The 23,918-nt window shown below is 44.1% G+C and overlaps 1 protein-coding gene across 5 annotated transcripts; it reads left to right on the top strand.

Annotated features, from left to right (window-relative positions):
• The first annotated feature begins 1,403 nt into the window (after positions 1 to 1,403).
• Positions 1,404 to 16,823, top strand: LOC306826746 (uncharacterized protein). Of its 5 annotated transcripts, none has more exons than XM_079348258.1 (16): positions 1,404 to 1,609; positions 3,042 to 3,097; positions 4,629 to 4,816; positions 5,008 to 5,210; positions 8,191 to 8,382; positions 9,074 to 9,202; positions 9,515 to 9,605; positions 12,688 to 12,731; positions 12,832 to 12,901; positions 13,769 to 13,944; positions 14,011 to 14,356; positions 14,528 to 14,702; positions 14,788 to 15,110; positions 15,232 to 15,296; positions 15,499 to 15,540; positions 15,819 to 16,823. In XM_079348258.1, exons 1-15 carry the CDS (start codon positions 1,508 to 1,510, stop codon positions 15,532 to 15,534), a joined length of 2,196 nt encoding a protein of 731 aa, XP_079204384.1. In that variant the 5' UTR covers positions 1,404 to 1,507; the 3' UTR covers positions 15,535 to 15,540; positions 15,819 to 16,823. The 5 variants fall into 5 exon arrangements, with proteins under 5 accessions (XP_079204384.1, XP_079204383.1, XP_079204382.1 ...); XM_079348257.1 differs by having other exon boundaries at positions 13,999 to 14,356; XM_079348256.1 differs by having other exon boundaries at positions 13,993 to 14,356.
• Positions 16,824 to 23,918: the final 7,095 nt, after the last annotated feature.

Genomic DNA, 23,918 nt, shown 5'->3' with positions numbered 1-23,918 from the left:
TGAAAGCACTTCTTCTTCTTCTCCTTCTTCAGGTTTTTACTACTTCTTATTGTGTTACTGATTCAACAAGTCTCTATATTTGAAGGTTGGTCTGGACAGCAGTGGGACCCTTTGCTGGTCTTGGGGAGCCTCCACGGCTGGTGACGCTCCAAGTTTCCAACAAACAAAGCAGCGATGGAGGTGGTGTGTGATTTATTAAAGCCTGATTCACTGGCAGTGAGCATTCATGCAGGAATGCTGCCAGACAGTGTTGTAGCTCCTCTCGACAAGAAACGGCTGCTCAAACCGTACTGAAAACACACCTTTTTAAACACACGTCGTTTCTTATCCTAAACAATGCTTTATGTTAATTTACCAATTATTGTCAGAACCACCAAATCCAGCTTATTCCAGCAACAGACTTGTACTCATGTTTGATTCTTTGTAGCTGTGTCACAGATTCATGTGTCTCATTGAATTTTTCTGCACCCAGTGTAATCTCTCTCTTTCCTTTTAATCTTTTTATTCACACAAAAGCTCTTCTTGGTGTTCAAATTAGTATCCTCTTTAAACTCGATGATACTTGCATATGATTGAACTTTATTTCTAAGGGACCACGTGCAATTAAAACGTAAACATTCGATGCATTACACCAGAGTTAGCCATATGATTTTTTTAAGGAAATGTGTCCAAATAAAAACATGAAAAAAAGTTTGTCCACAAGGAAGAAAAACACCTGCAAACTGTGACAAGAAAAATGTGGTCTGTGGACTTTAAACTAGGGGGCGCTACTGTTTTGGTAATACATGTAAAATATCAAATAAACTGTAAAAACTATTCATCATAACAATGGGTCGTTGAGAAATGAATTTATAAAAGTAAATGTTCATGGCTGTTAATGTGAAATAAAAACCCATAAATTGACTTTGAAAATCTTCTGATAAATTTCAGATCTATTTTGAAAAATACTTTAACTTTTAATAGGCCTACCTTCATTCTTCTTCCCATTCCCCTTCAGTTCCAATGACATTTGGCTTTGATTTGAAAAGGTGAGGACTTCAAAATAAAATATATAGACGGAAATTTGATGAATACAAACACAAGATAAGAAAATTGATGGCAGTATTTGCTTTTGTTGTCAATTACAAAAGTACAAATCCATTTTTGTCCAAGCAACAGAATTACATGTTTCTTCCCATGTTATAACTACAACAGAAATATATTCAATATATATATATATATATTCGAAATATGTTCTTTCAAAATGTGTCTTTGGTCCATTTTTATTCCAATAACTAATCACAGAAAGTGTTTTTCATTTTATTATTCGTGCCACTCTTCAATAATAAAAAAAAAAAAACCTCAACAAAACTACATTTCCCATGCTGCATTTCGAGGGGGGCGTCGTCGACAGGCATCGCTGAATAGCTAGCAGTAGATGAAGTGTTCATAAGTGGTCAATAATGTTCCCGAGTGTGGAGGTGGCAGTGTGAGCGCGTGCAGTGTGAGCGCGTGCAGTCCGGACAGCATGGAGTCAGAGGACGGAGCTCTGCTGCTCCTCATCTACCAGCACCTGAAGCACAGCGGCTACAAGAAGGCTGCCAAGGGGCTGGAGAAGCACCTTCCTCAGGTAAGAAGTCAGGTCCAAATATTCAACACTTCCAGCCTCGTTTGATGCATAAAAAAACATCTTTAAGGGTGATAAAGGAAATGTTTCAATCCAAATCATTTTAATGCTATTTATGGAGCGGACATGCGCGTTATGCACCTTATATAAGAGCTTTAATAAAATATAAATGCACTTTCAGTGTTACTGTGAAGCTGCATGTCAGCCTCTGTGCGTGTGTGTGTGTGTGTGTGTGTGTGTGTGTGTGTGTGTGTGTGTGTGTGTGTGTGCGTGTGTGTGTGTGTGTGAGGCACATGGCTCCTTGCTCAGGCCTCCTGCAGGAAAAGAACAAAATGTTTCAGGAGCTGCATGGCTGTAAGAGTCGACCTGCTGCAGGCCATGCTGCACCCCATTCAAAAACATGTCACCTCTTTAGAGCTAGAACTTAGTGTTAGAACAAATATGTGGTATGTTTACATTTCAATGTGCTTCAGCTGCTATAATCCTTCAGTTATAGACTGGTCATATACAGAAAAAACTATATTTCTGTTTTGATAAAGATTTGAGGGTTTTTCTTTTCTTGAGGAGGGCGGTAAAAAAATGGGTTTATTTTTTATTTTGGGTTGTTAGTTTGAATAAATAAAGCATTTGATGATGCATTATGGACGTTTTTTTTTTTTAAATTAAATTTTTTATGTCAACCAAAGAGTAGATTAATGTGGGGGGCCAGCAGCATCGTGGTAAGGGGCCCCATTAATAAAGTAAAGGCCCCAAAATAAACCTTCAATTAACCAGATAAAAGTGGCACATGAGTTCGGCCTGCACAGTATTTGATAAAATTGTTCGGCGTTTGGATGACGGTATCAGATGTGATAAATGTAAAAAATAAAGAGTGTATGATCTGTCTCTGTTCCTGTGTGTATCTGATATTCTTTGTGTTTTTATGTGAAAGCCGTGTGTGTGTGCAACATGTCCAAAATCAATCAAATATTCTCCACTAAATTTGATCACTTAATTAACCTGAGGTGAGCTTTTCTTTTTCCTGGTTTTCACAGTCCTGCACCCAACATCATGTGACCTTGGTCATTCCCAAGTTTCAGGTTTCAGACCCTCAGTCGTAAAATGTGAGGAGCAGCGATCACTTAGAAAAACGTCGTCAACAGTCTGTGAAAACATGAAGCTGCCGTCACTCTGACTCGTCCCACAGCCGCTCATATCCACGCACGCTCACGTTGCTGCAGGGACTCATTTCCTGGAGCTTGTGGCATCAAAGAGGAGGAACTCCTCCAGCACCATCCAGGAAATGTGTCTCTTCCCTTCATAAATTCATTTCCTGTCCTTCTGTCTGTGTGATGATGGTTATCGTCCACAATCATTTCACCATGTGTTTTTTTCTTCTGTAAAATGACATCACATGTCATGTGTTTAATGTGTTTGATTTTTGGTTTGTTTGAAGATGGAGACGACAGAAGAAAGCTCCAACCTTCATGACATCTACACAGGCTGGGTGAAGTAAGTCCGACATTACGTTCAGTCTCTATGCTCGCCTTTTATTTTCAATCAAAGCTCATGATAATTAGTTAGTTTTAAACTTTTTTTTTTTTTTGCTTCTCTTACAAGTTGCCTAAATTATTTTTCACGGTGCGAAACATTCACTGCTCTTTTCATGTGGAAACCATGAATCCTTAATAATGCATCGCCCCTCGGGGGTCACAAGGAATCCTTGGTAACCCTGCGTAAGACGTGAACGTGCATGTAGATAATACTGTTTACGACGCAGCTGTGCATGCTCTGTCCATCACCAAGGTAAGACGCTCTTTAATTTCACAAAGGAATGAACACATCCAATGAGCCAGTGAAGCTCGGCCAAGTCGAAAATTGTAGCAGAATTAATGAAAACATGATTAACATAGAACTGAAGAGAGAGAGAGAGAGCGAGAGAGAGAGAGAGAGGGGAGGGAATGTGTTGGATCCTGCAGGTCAGAGGCTGCAGGTCCTTTTGATGCCGTGTGTTCGCTCTGTTTCATCCCTCTTCAGGCTTTTATTTAGATTCATTTATTCTCCTCTTATCCTCACATCGAAACACCGTCGCGTTTTGTTTTCACAGTCATTCAGCAGTCCGAAGAGACTCAGAGCAGACAACACAGCATGTCAGTGCGTGTGTGTGTGTGTGTGAGTGTGTGTGTCGCTCTCTCTCTGAATGACTGCTTGGGCCTGGACTTCTGCCCGGTGCATACTGGGATTTGCTTCAAATCTCTGTCCCCCCCCTGAACAGGATTAAATGGCAGCAGATGAACGAACGACTGAATGAAAGCTCAGCTCACGTCCACACTTTCACAAAGTCAGTCTTACGCTGAAAACAAACGAAGGACAGGACCGTGTGAGCGCACAGAGGGAATATTAGGAAAGTCATTCCTCAGATGCTTTTGGAGAAGACTGTTTTAGGCAGGTGTCGCTCGTCTCTGCTGTCAAAGCGTTTTCATCAAACACTCAAATTTGTTCTTCGTTGGTCCAGGTGTGTTGTTAAGTTGAGCGAGCTCGTCCTCCTGCTCATCGCTCGCATACCAACACATTAGCCTGTCACAATGATTACCTCTTGCTTGTTGACGTTTTGCACACATGTTGAGTTTTCCCGTCATGACACTCAGACTCTAAATCTGATTTTTGCCTGAAACACAGTCGTGTCAGGAAACGCTTTTTAAAGGTCACATGTGATGCAAGACACACTTCACCTTTAACGCTAACGTGTGTGTCTCTAGTCCGTCTCCAAACCGCCCACATGTCAGAAAAGTCCATCCTCCCCGTCTTCTGCCCGCTCCACTGTTTAGAAACCGTGTGCTCAAGAGTTTTTCCCTTTATGACATCACAAAGGGCAGTAGCCCCTCCCCCAGGCGGGTTTTTGTTTTGCCCTCTGAGTCTGCAGAACGTCCCGTGGAAACGTGAAATCCGTTAATATGATGAAACCTGATCGTAAATAAATTTGACTTCCCTTCAAATCAGCCGGATATTAAAAAAAAAAAAAAAACGGACTGGTGTGTTTCAGGTTGTGCTCTCTGGCGCAGCACGCCAAGCAGGAGACGGACGACTCCGTGGCTTTAAAGATGGAGAGCATCAAACTAGAACCTGCTGCCAACGGAGGAGATGAAGAAGAAGAAGAAGAAGAAGAGGGTGAAGACTCCAAGCTCTCAAACGTCCCCGAGGAGAATCACGTGGACGCCAAACCTCCAGCAGGTCAGTGCGTCTGCCAAATCTGTTAATATAATGATGATCAAGAAGCTCCAGTTTGCTTTGTTAGCTCGTTGTTTCTTTTCTTGGATGTTTTTAAGCTTGGTGCACATGTTTACAAGAGCTCACTTTAGTTCTTCTTGGGTTTAGTAATCAAAGCCAAATAAACATGATTGGTTCTTGCATGTCTGCTGCAGAGCTGTTGACAGAAGCTGAATCAGTCTCGGAGCAGAGTCAGCTCCCCGAAGGAGACGCCAAAACAACACAGTCTGACGGGGAGGACGGAGAAGAAGACAGAGAGGAGGAGAAGGAGGAGGAGAAGGAGGAGAAGGAGGAAGAGGAGGAGGAGGAGGAGAAGGAGGAAGAGGAGGAGGAGGAGGAAACACTAGAAGAGCAAGAGGTGAGCAGAGAGCATCACACTCAGCGTAAAAAAAAAAAAAAAAAGCAGCAGTTCCAGATGAGTGAGGGAGGTCAGCGTCTGATCCGTCTGAGAGGAGAAATAAACGAGCCCGCTCTCTGCCTTAAAGCTGCAGCTGCCATCATACTTTGAAAATGTTATCATGATTCTGAATGTCACTCCCGTCGTGCTTTGTTCGACGCGGTGCAGCTGTCGCCCGTCGTTGCCAGGAGAGGAGACCCGGCGCTCGCGCTGACGTCGTCGAGTGGGAAAAAGTAGAAAACAAAGAACAGGCCGCTGGATTTGAATGTGCAGAAGAAGAAAAGAAACCAAGCTTTGTTCGTTTGGACGTTTTTCAAATCGTGCGTGGGATCCAGTCAGACGTACACGCCAAAGAGTCAGTGTTGTGTTGGACGCCATAAATCATTATTATTACATCAGGAGGCAGCACGCCAACGTTTCAATGAATCCTAATCAGCCAGTTCAAACGACGTGTGATCTGAAGGACGGACACGCAGACAAAGGTCACCAAGCTCCACGAACACTTAGCAGTATGAAGATTAGCTTGTCTCGTGTTGTGACCGTCAAGAAAACACATTGAAAGCGTCATTTAAAGAGTGTGTGAGAAAACCCAGAGCAGGCTCCTCGGGTCGAGTCAGTCATCTCTTTAAAGCCCGCCCCCCCGTCTGTCCGCTTTCCTCTGATTGGCCAGCTCTGGAGGGAGATTTGAGTGTGTGGGCGTGTCCTGGAAAGACTTGGCAGAGTGGGCGTGTCCTCGGACTTTCCTCCACGCTTTGCTCTGATACGTCGGTAGAACTTGAGTGTAGCACCTTTCTCGTTCAGCAGCACATCCGAAGATCACGGCAAAACCTGTGAACCTTGTGTTTGTCGTGTTTGTTACTGACATCCAACATCGTAACATTATACGTTTGTATATATATATATATATATATATATATATATACAACATGATCTGGAGATCTGAGTCAGGAAAAGTAGAGAATTTACTGACAGGTCACACTTCACTGATCCTTCGTCTGCTTCATGAAAACAAGTTCAGCCTGTGAACTGAATCACTGAGTGTGAGGAGCAGCGGGTGAGGAAGGACGTGTAAAACCTTCACGTCGTTACGTAAAGTCATCAGGTAAATATTCAGTCAGACGGCGACTCTTGCAGGACGCAGATTTACAGATTTACAACTTTTAGTGTGTCTGTCGTATCCTAGCAACCAGCCCCGTCTACGTTCAGATCTGTGAGGTGTGATGAGCCTGTGTGAAAGTGTTTGTTTGTTTTCCTCTGGATGTGGAGAGAGCAGAACAAAGAGGCTCACGCAGCAAACAAAGAAAGATCTCATGACCGAGACGAGGGAGATCTCATTTGGCAGCAGCAGGAAGTCACTACCCCAACACACACACACACACACACACACACACACACACACACACACACACACGCATAGCTGTTGTCCAGTCACTGTAATAATGTGGAGATGGATGGACAGTAGCTGCTGTGTTATTATTCGCCCTTTGAAAATCACAGACACACATTTCATGTCTGCCTGTCCTGTTTCTGTTGGTTGTTATTTCAGGGATGTGTGTGTGTGTGTGTGTGTGTGTGTGTGTGTGTGTGTGTGTGTGTGTGTGTGTGTAGGTGTGTGTGTGTGTGTGTGTATCCACGTCCTTGTCCCTGTTCTTTCTGTGTGTCCAGTGATGCAGCAGATAAAGCTGTTTGGACAGAAACTGTGTGTGACAGAATGATAATCGTCTGAGACAAATTGCGTGACAGTGGCTGTGTGTGTGTGTGTGTGTGTGTGTGTGTGTGTGTTAGTGTGCATGTGTGTGTGTGTGTGTGTGTGTGTGTGTGCGTGTGTGTGTGTGTGTGTGTGTGGATGAGTCTTCCTGACTCCTCTCTCTGTGCTGAAAGGACCTCTGACGTTTGTGTGTTTTCCTCTCGTAGCCCTCTGCAGCGCAGCGCGGGACGTTCTGTGACGGAGACGTTCTGATTCGTGCTTTCACAAAGTTCCTTTGATCTGATGATCACATCATCAATCACGCCATGCCAAACATCTGTGTGTCTGTTGAAGTAGAAGCCGTATGAATTGGATATTTGGACTTGATCCCCGGCCCAGCGGCTTCACGTCACGTCACGTCACGTCGCTCTTCGTGGTTTGTTGCGTCCTGAAGGTTTGGTCTGCACGCTCGGAAAAGACCGCTAAGAAATAAAGACAAAACGAAGAGACTCAAGGCGTTACGTACAATCACAAAGGAAATAATAATAATGTTACTCAGAGAGTCGGTTTGACCTTTTTCATGAGATTTGTTAACAATGAGAGACACGTAGGCCCGGTAACCACGAGTTGGTTGTTGTTTTTTCCTGGCTGTACCCTTGAGAGCGTTTAAGCTGTCCCATCCGTCTCTATGACAACCGTCTGCTGACAACAGCAGCTGTTTATTTTTGCCATCCTCGTCTCAGGAGTCTGAGGACGAGGAAGGAAAAAAGTGCGTACGGGACGCGATCTGTAGGCGGCGAAACTACGGGAAACAACGTACGAGCTGTCAGAAGTGTTTTGGTCTTAACAGCTGGAAAGCTGCTGCTTTTATTTTGAAAGGGGACTTTCCAGGAAATATTAAACTATTAAACTAAGGGACTGTTAGCTTCACTTTAATGCAGATATTTGTTTATAAAGACGAATTAATCATCCTGTCTGCTTTTACGCACACACACACACACACACACACACACACACACACACACACACACACACGCTCTGACTGCCAACGTGCAAACAGAAAGCAGAAGTCTCCCCGTGCTGACACGTTTAAACCTGTGCGTTCACATTCGGCATTCAAAGAGATGAAAGGAGCTTTTTGAAAGCAGCAGATGCCCTGAATCCTCTGACCCACGGCGAGGGAGAACGCGGCGTTGGGACACATCATTAAGTCTCGTTAGCTGGTCTAATTGCCCACTTGTCCGTGTCCTGCAGTCAGCTCCTGTCGAAGAGCCTGCTGAGGCGCCTAACAAGGCAGAAAGCTGCGGCTCGGAGGAAGTGGATGAACCCGGCGGGCAGGTTGAGCCCGGACGTGCCTCCCCTGCTCACGCTGAGGATCAGCTCGCGGCAGCCTCAGAGAGCGAGACCCGTGAGGAGCAGAGAGAGGACGACCAGGAGCCAGAGCAGGTTAGTGACCCGAGGCTGATCCCGAACCATGTGGCTGAGTTCAGATCCAACAAATAAAATAAAAAAACCTCACCTTGAACCTGCTGCCAAGGGCTTCATATCTTATAACAGATGATAATTCTCTCGCTCTCAAAGAGGATTATGAGTCCAACTTCTCCATCAAGATGTGACACTTTAACGTGTTTATTAGGAAGCACACATTTATCATCCGTAACAGGTCGCTCACGTCAATCCACAGATCCCCGTCTCTTAAATCCACCTGTCCTGTAACTTAACTCCACATAAAGGAGCTGAGATGTAAATCCGTGTCAACCACACCTCGTAAACCGAGGAGTGCTGCTTGCCTTCCTGGCACCGCGGCGTTTTTCCTCTGCGCTCTCGCCGCACATCTGAAAGCCATTTCTCGGAGGCTTTTCGCTGGCTGCTCTGCCTTGTTTGTGTCGTTCCAGTAAGAAGCTTTTTTTTTCCTTCTTCTTCTTCACGGAAAGACGTGATGAAATGTCCCGTGAGCTACATTCAAACCCTAATATGCATCCTGCCTTTGACCTTGTGTGACCTTCCTGTGGGTCACACAACAACAACGCAGCAGCCACTATGTCCTCCTTTAAACTTTAGAAATGAGCCTCTCTCATCCCTGCAGTTAAAAAAAGCCTGCTATGTCTCATCCGTCTGCTCCGTGTTTGTCCTCCAGGAGACAGAAGGAGCTGCAGGCGCCACCGAGGTCACACAGGAAACACTCGAACAGGCCGCTGTCAATCAAACGGACGCCACGCCGTCCTCCTCTCAGGAGTCGGAGGATGAGGACGCCGGCGCTGCTGAGGTGACGTGCTGGTTGTTTTTTATTTAAATGACAGATTTTCATCAAAGTGATTTTCTGGATTTAAATCGTCAAAGAGGCCCGTTGGTCATGTTTCGTGCTCGTGTGTAAATGAAGTGATTAAAGTGTTAAAGCGAGAACACGGTGCCGCTGCTCGTCGCTCTCGCTGAGTGGACCAGATTCAAACGGGATCTCTTGAAAATCAGGACGAGAAAAAGCAACAAGGCTGAAAAAGTGCGGGAGAGAAAAGGATGAGAGGAACTCTTCACGTCTGGTCTCGGAGACTTGTTGTTGACTTGATGCTTCCTCCTGCAGGACCCGAGCCAGGCCGAGCCCACCACGCCAGAGCTGACAGCTCTGGAGACCAATGAGCAGCCAGAAGAGAGTGAAGCCCCGCCTCCTGAAGGTAGGAACAGCCAATAGCCAGTCCGATTCTTTGCATGTTATGTATGGCATCTTCTCTGTCTGTTCCTCACCGCTCCGACAAGAATCACGAGCTGTTGTGAAGAAGCTGCTCCGAGACCTTTTAAAGCTGCTGATGAAAGACAGCGTCGGAGTTCAGTTATTGATTATTTACAATCTAATGAGAATATACTGAACATCCAGATGAGGGCTCGGCAATCAATCAAGTTTCAATTCATGAATCTGTGAAATCATAAAAAACAAGATCCTCGAGGATAAACGATTCACTCGAACTTGTATTTTATTACTTTTATATATTTTCACGCATCTATTTTAATGTATTGATGGTTTTCAATAATGCAGAGTTTGATATTCATGATCTCGACATCAATCTAAATAATAGTGATTAAGATTTTTGGCCACAATCCAGAAACCGCTTTTGTTTTCTCAGAGTGAGAAACTAAAAACACTTCAGTGTCCGAAACCCAAGAGGACTTCTAAAAGTCTGTTTTGTTCTGAAGACACTTTAAAGACCATACTGGTTTTATATTATCTATAAAGCACTGGAAACCTTCACACCAGTCCTGTGTGACCTCAGTAAGTGAAGGGATGAAAACATTTAAAATGATCAAATTCATCTGCTTTATGAGAAAACGTCTTAAAAAACAATAAAAGTGAAAAGATGATTATTCAAAGTTTTAAAGTCAAACTGTGACACAAAGAAAGAGGAGTCAGTGGAAGCTGGAGCTCGGTGCTGTGACGCTGCTACACAAAGTCCTTTGATTGGTTGGTCGTCTGTCAGCCAATCACATTGTGCCACATCATCTAAAGTGGACAGGCAGGCAGGGAGTCCCGCCCCCTTTCTCCAAGCAAAGGCAGCATGGCAGTACTGAGAACAAGCATGAGAAGTAAGGACTTGTTAAAATGTGAATCTTATCTGATGAATAACGGAGCAGGACTTCTATCTTTAAAACTCAACTCCATCATTTGTGACCGATCAAACGTTTATTTTTATTTTTAAAATCAGATGAACGTGTTGAATCTGTAAATGTGAGGAAGCTCTCGGGCAGAAGAAGAATGAGTGATGGGATTAATTCAGTGTGGTTGAAATAAGTTGTGATAAATCAGCGTTTGAAGCATCTGGATGATCATGACAGAACATGTTTCGACTCGCCCTTTGACCTGCTGCTTTCTTCCTCTCTCTCTCTCTTTCTTTCTTCATGCTGATGTTTTGAGCCTCTGCTAACGGGGGCCAGGCTACGTCTCCTTTAGTGAAACCCTCCTGTGTTGTTTACATTGATGGATCTATTGATCCTTCCAGCTGCTGTGCACACATGCCCTCCTCCCATCCTCTGATGTCTTTAGCTTGTGTGAGATGTTTCTGAAGCTCTCTGGATCATTGTCTGTGTTTGTTATAGGCTAAGCTAACCGCTAACGCAGGTCTGAGTGCTGTGACGGAGGCGTCAGTAATGTGGAGGTCAGACTACCCGGGTCGGGTGTTTCCCACAAGCCCACACCATACGATACGCATCACCACATCAGTGTATCCTGATTTATTTAGATGATGAACATGTCCGACACAGTATCCGTCCTTTTGTTATTGAGAGTTAAAGCGGAGACATCAGTCGGCTGTGCAGCCGCTCTGTAACGTCTGCCTGGGTTCATGGATTTGCAAAAAACGTGGGACGATGTGTCGATGTCCGCTGCTTTTCATTTCATACACGTTTATTCTAGCAGAATAATAAAACCAGCGTTTTCTCTCTTCGTCCACATTAGAACAAAAAGAGAGAGAGAGAGAGAGAGCGAGCTGTGTTTTTCACCTTGAGGAGCTCTGACTCGACTCGACTGAACTCGCGGAGAGTTCGAAGGATCGCTGCCGAAGCGGGAGAGAGAAAGCGGAGCAGGCAGCCGTGTTCAGAGCGCGTTTCCACCCCCGTCAGTCACTCGTCTCGCTCCTCACGCCGGTTTGTTGAGCCTGTCGGAGCTCGTTAAAGAGAGCTGGAGTGATGGCTGATGGGAGACTTACAGTCCTCAGGAGCAGCCGTCACCTGCTTCGCTCTTTGCTGCTCGCTGTGCTTTGAATCGAGCGTGAGATGAATCTCGATCAGCCTCTCTCTCTCTCTGGATGCATTTAGGTACTCCTGATGATGTGGAAAGCTGGTTTTAGATTTTTAATATCGTTAAATGATTAGTTTAGTGCGAGAGGCTCGGAGACTCTTTCTGAGATTAAACTCTTCAATGAAATCAATCGTAGATTAAAAGAAAAAGGCCGAACTCACTGGAGATGAACTAGTTGAAAGCTAATTTCCTGAGCAGTCATTTCGAGCTAATAACTCAACAAATCACAGCGCTGCATTCAAACAGTTCCTGGACTGGAGCCATGCTTAATTAATAACGTCTGTGCTTCAGTTGCTTTTTTGAGAAGTCCAAATATCTGCAGGGGACGAAGACGAGGCTTTGGAGTTGGATTAGTGGAAGGAAAAGTAAAGAAATCAAAGGGCTCTGATGTAGCGGGGGAAATGAATTCAGAAAGACGGATGACACCACGAGCAGAAGATCTGTGTAACTTTGTGTGTTTAAAGAGTCGCTTTTGGATCCGTTTCAAATCCCCTTTGTTTTTAGAACAGCTGCAGCATGTCACCATCAGATGGCGCCGAGTGAGAACTACATATTTTTGGATGATCTACATCTTCTAACACTGAAGACGACTGATCCAAAAAAAAAAAAGAAGACATTTCCATGAAGCACAGCATGTGAATACAAAGAGGAGGAGCTTTAGACCTTCTTTAAAACAAGACCAGATGAACTTTAATGTTACAAGAGAATAAAAAAACAAAGATCATGGACATAAACACGCCGTCCTGCACATCCTCCTCCGTCCTATTCAGACGGCTGCATCAGAGTGAAAGCAGCCAAGTGTTAGCGTGCTAACGTTAGCATGAAGCAGAGGCTCAGCTTTGAGTGTTTATCCGGGTTGTTTGTAAACAAAACAGCCGCATATTTGATTATTTTCAGCAAAGACGAAGGATTTCTGTCGCTCATCCGAATTGTAACACCGTTTTATTTTATTTATTTTTCTTCCTCAGACTCTAAAAAGCCGAAGGAGGACGAGGCGGCAGAGAAGTCAAAGGTACAGAAACAAACCTGTTTCACGTCCTTGTTGTTCGTGTTTGAATTAACTGCTCAGTAAATATTGACTGTTTATTGTTGACTGGTCTGTGTTGGCTCAGACGAAACCCGAGGAGACGACGACGAAGGAGCAGGATGGAAACACTGACGACGCCATCATCATCGACTCAGGTGACTGAATGAACACCTCATTAAACACACTCGACCACGTTCATCATGAACCCTCAAAAAGATGGACTCTCAGCACGCACGTTTGTTAGCGTCAGAGGCTCCACACTTTTTTTTTTTTGGTACCCTTCTGTCGGGATGCCAAGCGTACCGATCCGACCCTGAAGGGCGGAGCGAGACTCACAGCAGGGCGTTGATTGGTCGAGAGAATCGTTAAATACCCTGTGGAGTTCAAGTTAGTCATTTCAAGGCTGTTTGTTTTTTTTTTGTTTTTTTTTGGACGACCTGCGACACACGCATCATTCGCTCTATTCAGACCGCCGTTTCAAACCCCGATATTTACACTCCTGTCGTTTCACATTCAAACTGAACGGGGAAGAAGTGACGCATCTTCTGAGGTAGTGATGGAGGCGAGAAGCTTTCAGCTGTGCGTGTGCGTGCGTGCGTGTGTGTGTGTGTCCCCTACTGTACCGTGCCTCTGCAACACCAAAACCCAACGTGAACTCAAAGACAGTGACAGCAATATAATGAACACAGGCGTGATGACGAAGGAGCTTTAGTGTTTTTTATTCTTCTTTATATTTGACATTTTGTAAATTCTATTGTGTGTATTGGTAATTGTTCTTTTTTTGCTTTGAGTAGGTTGTTTTTTTCTTTTGCACCAAGACAAATTCCTCGTATATGTAAAAGTGCTTGACAATAAAATTCAGATTCTGAGTTTGGATAAAGCTGAGCACACTTGACTTCAACCTTTATTAACTCAACACGCTGCCTTTGTGTTTATTTCTCGTACGTCGGCAGAGATGATTCCAGAAACGTATTCGGATGTCTTTTTTTAACATTTTTGTCTTTTGTTTCTCCTCAAAGCAGCTTCAGAAGAGAAAGTGGACCCAGACGTGTCCATCGTCCCCGAAGCAGCCGCTGAAACTCCCAAGAAGAAGAGAAACAAGAAGAAAAAGGGTGCAGGGACGAGCACGGACTCACCCGCCATAGAAGCTCCCAGCGAGACTCCTCCTGCTGCTGACAAGTCTGCGAAGAAGAAAAAGGTGGAGAAAAAGACGGAGGAGGAGGAGGAGGAGAAGAAGGAGGAGGAGCAGGAGGAGGAGAAAAAGGAGGAGGAGGAGAAGAAGGAGGAGGACGTTTCTCAGGTAGCTTCTCCAGAGAAGAAGAAAAAGGCCAAGAAAAGGAAAATGGGGAGCGATGAAGACAAAGTGGAAGAAACTCCCGTCACTCCTTCAAAGGGTAACGTCAAAAAGAAGAAGAGTGAAGAGGAGCAGAGCGAGGAGGTGACGCCAGAGGAGGTGACGAAGGTGGAGACTCCGGCAGAGACGACGACAGAGAAGAAGAAGAAAAAGAAGAAGAAGAAGAAGGTGGCTGGACAGGAGACGGAGGAGGTGCAGTCTGATGAGAGACCAGCAGGGGGCGATGACGCTACAGGGAAGAAAATGGAGTCCTCAGGTAAAAAAAAAAAAAAGAAAACCTTCTGCTGGTTTCTGAACCCAGAAGTTATTCAAACACTTCATTGAAAGTTGATTAAACTGCTGCTACACATCACATTACAGAGATTTACACTTTACTCACCCCCTTTCTTTTTTTTTTTTTTTCTTTTTTTTGTCCTGCTGCCTAAAGATGAGAAGAAAGAGAAGAGGAATCGTCCCAGGAAGAAGCTGAGCCTGAAGAAGAGAAAGAATGCGAGGAAGAAGGAGGACAAGCTGGGGAGGAGGAAGAAGATGAAGATGATCAGTGAGGCGATCGCTGCTGAGGGGAGCGCAGCAGGAAGTAAGACGCTCACGGGCAAGAAGAAGTGAGTTACATGTCTGTCTTTGGCATCTTGAACGTTTGAATGATGATGCGGGAGGTAACCAACATTTATCGTTTTTTTTTAATAGGCAAAAAAACAGCCAGCAAGCTGCAGCGGAGACGTCTCAACCGAAGGCAGCAAAACGAGCTGCTCCCTCCCAGGAGGACGAGACACCAAAGAAGAAGAAAAAGACGAAGCTGATCTCCGAACCAGAGGAGAACTCGTCCAAAGAAAACGACCCGCCAAAGAAAGACAAGAAGAAGAGGAATAAGAAGAAGAAGAATAAGAAGGGAGCGGTGAAGCAGGAGGACGCGAGCATCGTGTCTGAGCTTCCGGAGGGGAAGACGGAGACGACGGAGACGACGGAGACGGACGCCACTGTGAGCCAAGACGTCCCTGCAAAGAAAACCAGTGAGAACTCTTTGGACTGTTATGTTGTCATTATTGGGTGATTAGTTTGTACAGACGCTGTCGTCCTCAAAGCTCTCTCTCTCTCTCTCTCTCTCTCTCTCTCTCGCTCGCTCGCTCACAGAGAAGAACAGATTAAAGGAGACGGTGGTGAAGACAGAAGCTGCTGCAGACGCACAAACTCCTGTGGTAAGAAACAGAAAGAGAGCCTCTTGTCATGTTCGACTTCTTCTTCGTCCTGATTTGAAGTCCGCAGAAGCTTTTTTTAAGTTCAAACCGCTGACCCTGCATGTTTTCAGCACATTTCAGTTGGGAGGGTCTGAACCGTACAGAGAAACATAAAGAAAATCTTCCTCGTCTGACGTCACTGAACTTTTTTTTATTCTCGCAGAAAAAGAAATCCAAGAAGGCGACGGCTTCCGCTTAAATGTGGGTAAGTTCCTCGTCAAAGTTTCAACCTTTAAACGAACGCGTCAGTCTCAGCGATGAAGTCGGGGAAATTAAACTAAATTGGAGAACAGAGCAGAGAAACGTATGATGTAACAGACGGGTTAGTTTTGACATGAATAGTGCTGATACATTGATATTTACGTGGTTCAGTTATTGTCTCTTAATTTGGATCTTTTTTTAATAACTAATAAGTATTTTCTCTTTTCTCCCCCCCCCCCCCCTCCTCCCCCCCTCCTCCTCGCTGGTGTTTCCTGCGATCAGACGTCTGAGGAGAAAGTTTGTACCTGGACCTGAAAAATCCCCCGAACAGGCCGAAGGTTTTGTGCCTTTAGCTCCTGAACTTTGTTCTGTCACGTTGGAGTTAACATCAGTGTTTTCTGTCATTTTCTACCTGTGTTTTTGTTTTCGCTCTAAAACTGTGACAGCAAGACTTTTTACCACACGTCTCGTGTTTTAGGTCCTGTGTCCACCTCGCACGTGTTGTTTTTTTATTTTCTATTTCTTTTTTTTTTCCAAATAGCAGAAATGATTTGCCGCAGCAGACGGACCCTGGAGAAAGAGCAGAGAGCACCCAGATTTTTTGGGGGATTTTTAAAAAAAATTTCCAAGCACGATTTGGTTATAAAAAAAAAAAAAATCTTTTCAGAAGGGCTCTGGTAAAGCCCCCTCTGCTCTTTTTCCAAAATATATCATGTTCCCCGTCCTTATGTCTCCTACTGATCGTGCCCTGTACCCACATCTCCGCTCCCTGTGTTCAGATACATTAGGAGGGCAAACATCCTCCGCTTGATGCTCAAAGTGAAGGAAAAAATGATCTTAAATATAAAACAGTAAAAGCATCAGAGCAGTGCTGCTCATTCAGCTGCTGTTTTTTTTTCTTTTTGTTAAGAGACTGTTGTCATAGTAACAAGACGCTTTTACTTGAAGTGCGGACGCGCTTCTTTCCAAGACGCACAGCGAGTGCAGGTGGACATAGAACCTTGTATATAGATTGCTGTCATCTGATTGGAGCTCACGGTGTGATGTCAGAGGAAGAGAGAAAAAAACGATTACGTCGCGATGATTTGATGTGGAGTTTAGTTTACAAGGGTCCGACTTCTCGTTCCACTTCCTGTTCTTTCACAGCTCGTCTTTTATAACTGACTAATGCGTGCTGTAACAAACAGAGGCTGACATGTCGTTTTTCATTCATTGACCTGACGATAATAAACGTCATTGACCAATCATCTTCAACGCTTGAACTGCTATAAAAACAATAAGACTAAACTGACTCATTTAATGAAGATGGATCAACGTGGAGGTTTATAGCAACTTAAACTGAAGCATTTCAAAGCGGTCATGTCGGAGTTAAACGGACTCGTCTCGTGCTTTTCAGTTCAAGAAGTTGTTTTAAGTTTGTTTTAGTTTTAACGTAGAGGTGAGTTAGTGTCGTGTTGTTTCTTTTCTGTCAGTCAAAGCTGTGAAATCCAGTCTCTGTTTTGTTTACAGAGGTCTGCCGCTTACACTGTTTGTCGTTCTAATCCCTTGAGCTGTTATTGACTATGCATCCTTTGTTTGTTCCCGACGACCAATCTGTGTGGAAGGGAATAAAACTCTTAAAAACTTACCTTTTTATTTTTTTCCTGTCTCGTTGTTTTCTCTTCTCACTTTTACTCATTCATCGTTCCTAAATCTGATTCAACTTTTAACATCAATATGACAGAATGTGATCTTCCACTTTGTTCATGTAAAAAACACACATCTAAGTTGAGTTAAAATCAGTGCAGCTAGAAATCAACATGGCTGACAGTGAGGTGCTGTTGAGAAAGTTATCCGTCTAGTTAAAGTATTGATCCATCTAAAACACATCGTGCAACACAATTTATGTTTAGGTATGTGTGTAAAAGTAAAGTGTGTGTTCTGTGCTGACATGACGTTATGCTACATGCTAACAGACGTCTGTGTTGTGCTACGTGAACATGTGACATCCTAAAGTGACGATCTGTTAACGAAACAAAAACATCCTTTACTTTCATTCAGACCTTCTTTCATTTAAACTGATTTATTGGACGTCTGATCACTTTTAAACCAATAACTGGCCTTGCACAGCTGCAGCCTGCATGCTCGATTCCACCAGTTGAAAAAAAAAAATGTGCAATAGCAATACTTTACAATGGAGAAAAAAAAAGTTTATAATTTTTTTTTTCCACTGGTGGAAACGGGCTTCCATAGCATGCAGCTGGTTTGTCGTTAAATACACAAAGCTTCATTAGAGCGCAGATCTGTGTAATCTAACAGTCATTTCTCTCCCTGAGACCCAACAACTGCATGAATGATTCTCTTCTGAAAAAAGCAATTACATGTAATTACAGGACAAACGAGTGGTGAGAGTGAGCGCAGCAGCCAGCGGAGATAAAAGCTGCAGAAGAGAGCCAGGAGAGCTTTACAGCTAAAACCTCGAACGCTCCCAACACTTTGAGCTTAAATCAGCGCTAAAGAAGCAATGTGCTCGGATCATCCGTGTAACGTTTCCCTCAGGTTCCAGGAGAGAGAGCTCGGAGAGTATTTACAGACCTGTGATGTCCATGTAATGAAAATACCAGCTCATAATGGACCTTTTTTACGGCAGCTTGAGAGCAAAAAGCCAAAACACAGCAGCAGAATTAACGCACTCATATGAAGCCTGGGTGTATTTCTGCTCCGGTATTATAAATATTTATCGTGCAGCATTTAGCTGATGTCTTCATCTGCACAAAAACATCACGTGAGGCAGCTGCTTGGGGCCCCAGACCTGTATGGGGCCCCTGAGGGCTCACAAACTTTAAAGCAAAGCAGTGTCCAAAAATGACCCCAAGGGGCCCCCATCCGATGGTAGGCCTACTCATTTTTTTGTTGCCTTGCTCAGCCAAACGTGTCTCTGTGTGCTGGAGCGAAAACCTCAGCACACACCCCTTCAGAGGTGTAATGACCGTCAGTGATTAAAGCTAATTTCACGCCGTTGCAGTTTGTAAAGCTGCACGCACACACACACACACACACACACACACACACACACACACACACACACACACACACACACACACACACACACACACACACACACGCAGCAATTTGTCAAGATTAGTGTGGATGCCCAGAAGCATATCACAGCTGTCAATCAAAGCACGACCTCTCTGACCACTCACGTGCCGTGAAATAGGTGAGGGGAGTCGTCTCAAAAAAAGTCACTGTAAGGCCTCGACAGTGAAACTTTCAACTCCTCCTCTGACAAACAACAGCTGCACCGCTTCAGAGATGATGAGCAGGTCACCATGAAGCTCCCCGGCTGTCGTCATCTGTCCCCAATCTTTTCTCCTGCATGCCTTCGTTTTGGATTTGTTGCAGTCCAATAAAATCTGAAAGTTGAGTTTCATCCCTGAGGCAGCGACCTGAAGTCTGTATCGACTGGACGCACACTAAAGAGAGAAAAATAAGGAGCTACCTTTGTGTTTTAATTCCTCAGTGTGTGTGTGTGTGTTGCTCATTTTCTCTGTTTCCTTTCATTCTGGTTACGTGTGCAGTTTGAAGACTCCGGCAGAGATATATAGATTTTCCGGCAGGGAGCGGTGTTATTGTGTTCTGTGTGAGATGGCAGAAGTCTGCAGAGGTTTGTCCCAGTGATTTGTTTGCCTGCCGAATGAGTTTTCTGTCTGTCATTAAAGCAGCCGTGCAGGGAGAAGCTGCCCGCCTGTCACCAGCCCCTCCGAGACTCCTCGGAGTTCAGCTTTCCCTCCAACTCGCTCCCCGTATGCCTCCGTCTATTTCTGTCTGTGTCTGTCTCCGTCTGTGCTGCTCTCTGTGATTGTCAAAGTTTGTCTTTGTCATTTTCTGCCTCTGTTTGTCTTTGTATCTGTCCCTGCTCAAGTCTGTTTGTCTCTGTCTGTCTTTATTCTTCTATTTCTGGCATTTGTCCGTCTCCTACATCTGTCCTTATTTAGTCTTTGGCCTTTATCAGTCTCTCTTGTAACCTTCTCCTCGTATGTGTCCGTCTGTATTTCATGTTGAACATGTGTTGGTCTCAATTTGTTTCTTCCTGGTTTTTTCTGTATTACATCTATCTATTAAACAAGTGCACATTATTTAACATATCAGCAATCTGTGTCTGTTTAAATATGCAGGAATTAGCTAAATAGGATGAAGGCAGGTTCATCAAACAGAAGTTACAGACACAGGTGGGCTCTCTTGGATATTTATTATCATCACTCCTCAATTTCTGCAAATAAAAAAATAAAAAATCTGCGAAGCGTGATGGATTTGGGGCCGAGAAGCCAAACTTACATTATTTTCTGCTGCTGAAATAAATCATCACCATCGCCGCTCGATCATCCCTTACAGGCTTCCTTACACTGACTGTGTCTGCAGAGAACGTTCTGCTTTCTTCTGTTTGACTCGGGACGTTTCTGGGTGGGGGAGCTGGTTTGTTTTCCAGCACACAGGTGAGTTCAGGAGTGGAAACAAAGTCAATCCTTGAAGGCGATTAAACCGGCGAATATTTTTGACCTCTTTGAAGCAAGACAAAGTCACAGACTTCTGGATTCAATGACTAGTCTAAAAGAAAAGTCTAACCCCGTCTGCACCTCTGAATCAGAGTCACTGTGCATGAAGAGTCACCAGCCTGCAACTGCATGCATGTGTACGACTCTGCTGACCGTCAGGATGCTCTTTTTAGCTCCATATTTGTGCATAAAAAACATCAATCTGGTATTCTATTAATTACAAGGAAACTATGAAGAAGATAATCTATCACAATCCATTTCATAGAATATTGTGTGCAGCGGTTCAGCCTACAATAAAACCTTTCAGTATCCTTTAATCGCCTCATGACTCCCTGATATGTCCCCGCACTTTACGAATCTTTACTTAGATGAACATTTTAAATCAATGAGAAGTCTGACGCTCCAATCAGCTTTCAACTTTCACTTGCAAGAGGATGCATCTAATCTCTGCAGCCTGAGATAATCCTGAAGCCTGAATCACTCTGGCAGAGGTGGACGGAGAGCATGGTGTATTATATTCTGCTGCATAAATATGTGCTATTGTGTGTCGGTTATTCTCTGCACAGTCTCTATTCAAATGGGCTGATAGTAAAGTAGCCGTATCAACACACACACACACACACACACACACACACACACACAGCTCCCCTGAGTCTGTGATAGATTGCTCATGCTGGTTTGGGAATGCATGTCGCTGCATTTTATGCGTATTTCTCTACCTGTATGTGAATGTGAGTTTATATGTTGTGCTGTTTATCAGAACCTCGCTGCCCTCCAGGCATTTCATTCACAGTATATACGGATCATTGTCTGACAGCTCAGTCTATATTAAACCTGTTTATTTCCATCCATATCTCAGAATAATCCCTGAGCTGCGTGAAAACACACTCCTCTGTCTGCAGACCCGCAGCTCCTGTCGGACTGTGTCTCCTCTCTCTTTTATGGCCCGGGTGAGAGCTCAGAGCCTGTCTGCCTTCGTGTGCAGCTAATCAACCTGTCTGTCTGCCTTCGCATTGTTGTTCTGCAGAGGCTCAAATCACTTCTGCAGAACAAGCATGCAGAAGGACAGTAAAAACGGCAGCAGATTGCATTTTTACTCAACCGCACAAAGAGAGAGAGAGAGAGAGAAAAAAAAGCAGTTCATACAGAAGCAGAGTCATCAATTTGATACCGTTTGCCTCTTTATCCAGGAGCATTGGATTGAAGAGAGAAGGCGAAGAAATAGTTTGAACACATGCAAGGACAACACTGTGCATGCTCCACTGTCTGCAGTATTTCCTCTACTGTACGTCCTTGCCCAAGGATGAAGTAAAAATATTTCTCCACTATTTAACTCTGAAAACGTGTGCAGAGGTTTTATCTTCTTGGCCACAGTTGTAGGATTGTCCTTGACAAGCCGTCTCAAAATACCCTTGAACCGGCTCTGTGAATTTTTAAAGCTGCAAAGCAGAGGGAGTGGAAGGTTTCATGCTTTAAGATGATTTGAAGCATCTTTTAATGTGAATCCTATATGGGATGCAGAGCACTGCCTATTTCTCAGTGCATGTTATCAAAGGGAGACACAAGGGTAGAAAATTGAGCTTCAGAGTAAAAAAAATTTGTATTTTGCAGAAGGATTAAACAGGAGACGGGAGACCGATCTGTAATAATACAGGAGGAATCAAAGGGTGTTGTTTTTTTGTAAGGGCAGAAAGCTGCTTCTGGCAGAGAATAGTGAATATTTACTGGAGGCTATCAGGCCAACCGTCTGTACAGTTTAACACTCAAAGGCGTCTTGATGCAGAGAAAAGGAAAATCCACAACAAAAATGAAGATAGAGGACATCGGAAGACTGAAAGGAGGGCGAGGAGACGCAGACGAAAAAGAAATATGAAATAAAAAATAGTGTCCTGCCAGAGAAAAAGCCACGAATGTGAAAAATATATGTCAGCGTACAGTTAAAAAAAAACCCGACAAAAGCATCCAGCCCGAAGACGTGAAAATGAGGTGAAAGGTCGAGTTTGGCGTCCAGAGAGAATCGTCACACGGACAAGTTTGAAAAAGAAACACGAACGTCCGTAACATGCTGTAAAAACAAGGAGACTTCAGTGTTACCACACAGAGGGACATTTGAAGTGTCATTTATTTAAGACGTTGTTTTTTGGTAAAGTTCAGGGATCAGCGGGGCGTCTCGCTTCACGGCTCTGATGGGAGTTTTAAAAGGCTCACAACACGACTAAAGGAATATCTCAGGTGGGTCCTCCGGCCCCCCCACAGGGACGCTTTAAAGAGCCATCATTATTTTCACCTGGGAGAGGAGGTGGTGATGGTGACCCGACTGTGTGAACTCTGAGGAAGTTTGAATTATTTCCAAGATCGTCAAACCCCTTTTGAAAGAAAAGAAGAAAAAAAAAAAGGTGGTGTAATATTAATGTAATATCAAGACATGCCGTGTTTTAGCTTGGAGTGAACAACAAGGTATTAATTAGTGAAGTAATTACCAAAGGTATCCTGTTGTTCAACCAGAGGCAAAGATGACTTTTAGAGTGAGGTGAATATTAAAACAGAGCCGGCAGCAGGCGTCCTCCAGGGGACAGGAGAAGAAAGACAAGTGCTGCTGATGTGCAGAAACACTGAGACTCACTGACACCATCAAACCATCAATTAAGTATACCAGAGATATATTTTGAAATAAAAGGAGCCATCTGAACAATATCTTTATCTGCAAAATACAAAAGTTTAAATGTTTTACTTCTTTCAGTGATCTGATGTCTCTCAGATTTAAAAGCCGATTTTTTTTCTCTTGGTTCTTTATTGTGTTTCTCTGACTAGCTCGTTCACACACGTCCCTCACATCTGAGTCGTACGCTGTAATGTGAACTGTTGACTTTACGTCGGCATCCTCACGATGTCAACAAGAGAGCAAAGAAGAAACTGAAGAATCAGAACCACGGACGGAGTCAGAAAAGAAACGTGAGACGCAAAACATGTTTGAAATAATCTGAACAAAAGTTCTAAACATTAAAAAAAAGTTAAAAGGAGCGAGTAACTTCAAGATATATCCAAGTCTAAGGTGCAACTAGAGCAATGCAATCAGTTGCAGCAACTAGGAGTGTAAAATAAACCCACATTCAGAGCATTTAAAGGTTAAAGAAAATGAAGAAAGATAGCTCTCCTCTGGGTTAGCTTACCTGACATATAGCTAAAAGTCTTTGTGTAGTTACCCTCAATACCAGAAGGGGGAGACAAAGTTGAAGTTCAAGATCAAGATGTCCTCAAACTTTTGTTGGACTCTGTCTTACAGTTACAGGAACTTGTAATGGAGTATTTCTTAACGGGTCTATTGGTCATTTATCTCCGGTAAAAAGAAAAAATCGGACCACTGGAGACTAAAATGGTTTAACTGTAGGCCTCCATGTTCAGACCACTTTGACACGTTTGTTTACCTCGGGAGGGAGAGTTAGCTGACAGACTAAATTTAAGTCATACTGACAGCTTCCTGCTCCAGATCAGCCTTCTGGCTCACATCCAGTCCATATCCTCACCCTGCACCCTCCAGCCTCCGACTCCTGCATCGTCCTGACACAGCAAACAAACCTCTCCACCCGTCCAGCAACCTGCCCGGCCTCCTGCTTCAAGCCTGCGCTCCGGCTTTCACCCTTCAACTGTCAATCACCCGGGCTGCAGCAGACCTGTCGCTCTGTTCTCCACCTCAGGCAGGAAAACCAATTAGCGTCTCTGCCAGTCGGCTGCTGAGCTTCACCTCAAGTTTCCAAACTAGGTTTTTATTTTTCCTCTCGCCGTGACCACAAAACAATCCTGTCTGTTGACCCGTGTTTGCTCAGGTCAGGTGGAGAGAAAACGCCGC

This window comes from Symphodus melops (genome assembly GCF_947650265.1).
Source record: "Symphodus melops genome assembly, chromosome: 7".
Lineage (NCBI taxonomy): Eukaryota > Metazoa > Chordata > Actinopteri > Labriformes > Labridae > Symphodus > Symphodus melops.
Note: the sequence above shows the minus strand (reverse complement) of the source record. Positions and strands in the feature narration are given on the sequence as shown.

Bases quoted from the DNA above. Each gene is read 5' to 3' on its own strand.
- LOC306826746 (XM_079348255.1), top strand. From the start codon at position 1,508: ATGGAGTCAGAGGACGGAGCTCTGCTGCTCCTCATCTACCAGCACCTG. The intron at 4,817-5,007 runs GTCAGTGCGTCT...TGTCTGCTGCAG, and splicing joins GGACGCCAAACCTCCAGCAG to AGCTGTTGACAGAAGCTGAA. The intron at 12,732-12,831 runs GTACAGAAACAA...GTGTTGGCTCAG, and splicing joins AGGCGGCAGAGAAGTCAAAG to ACGAAACCCGAGGAGACGAC.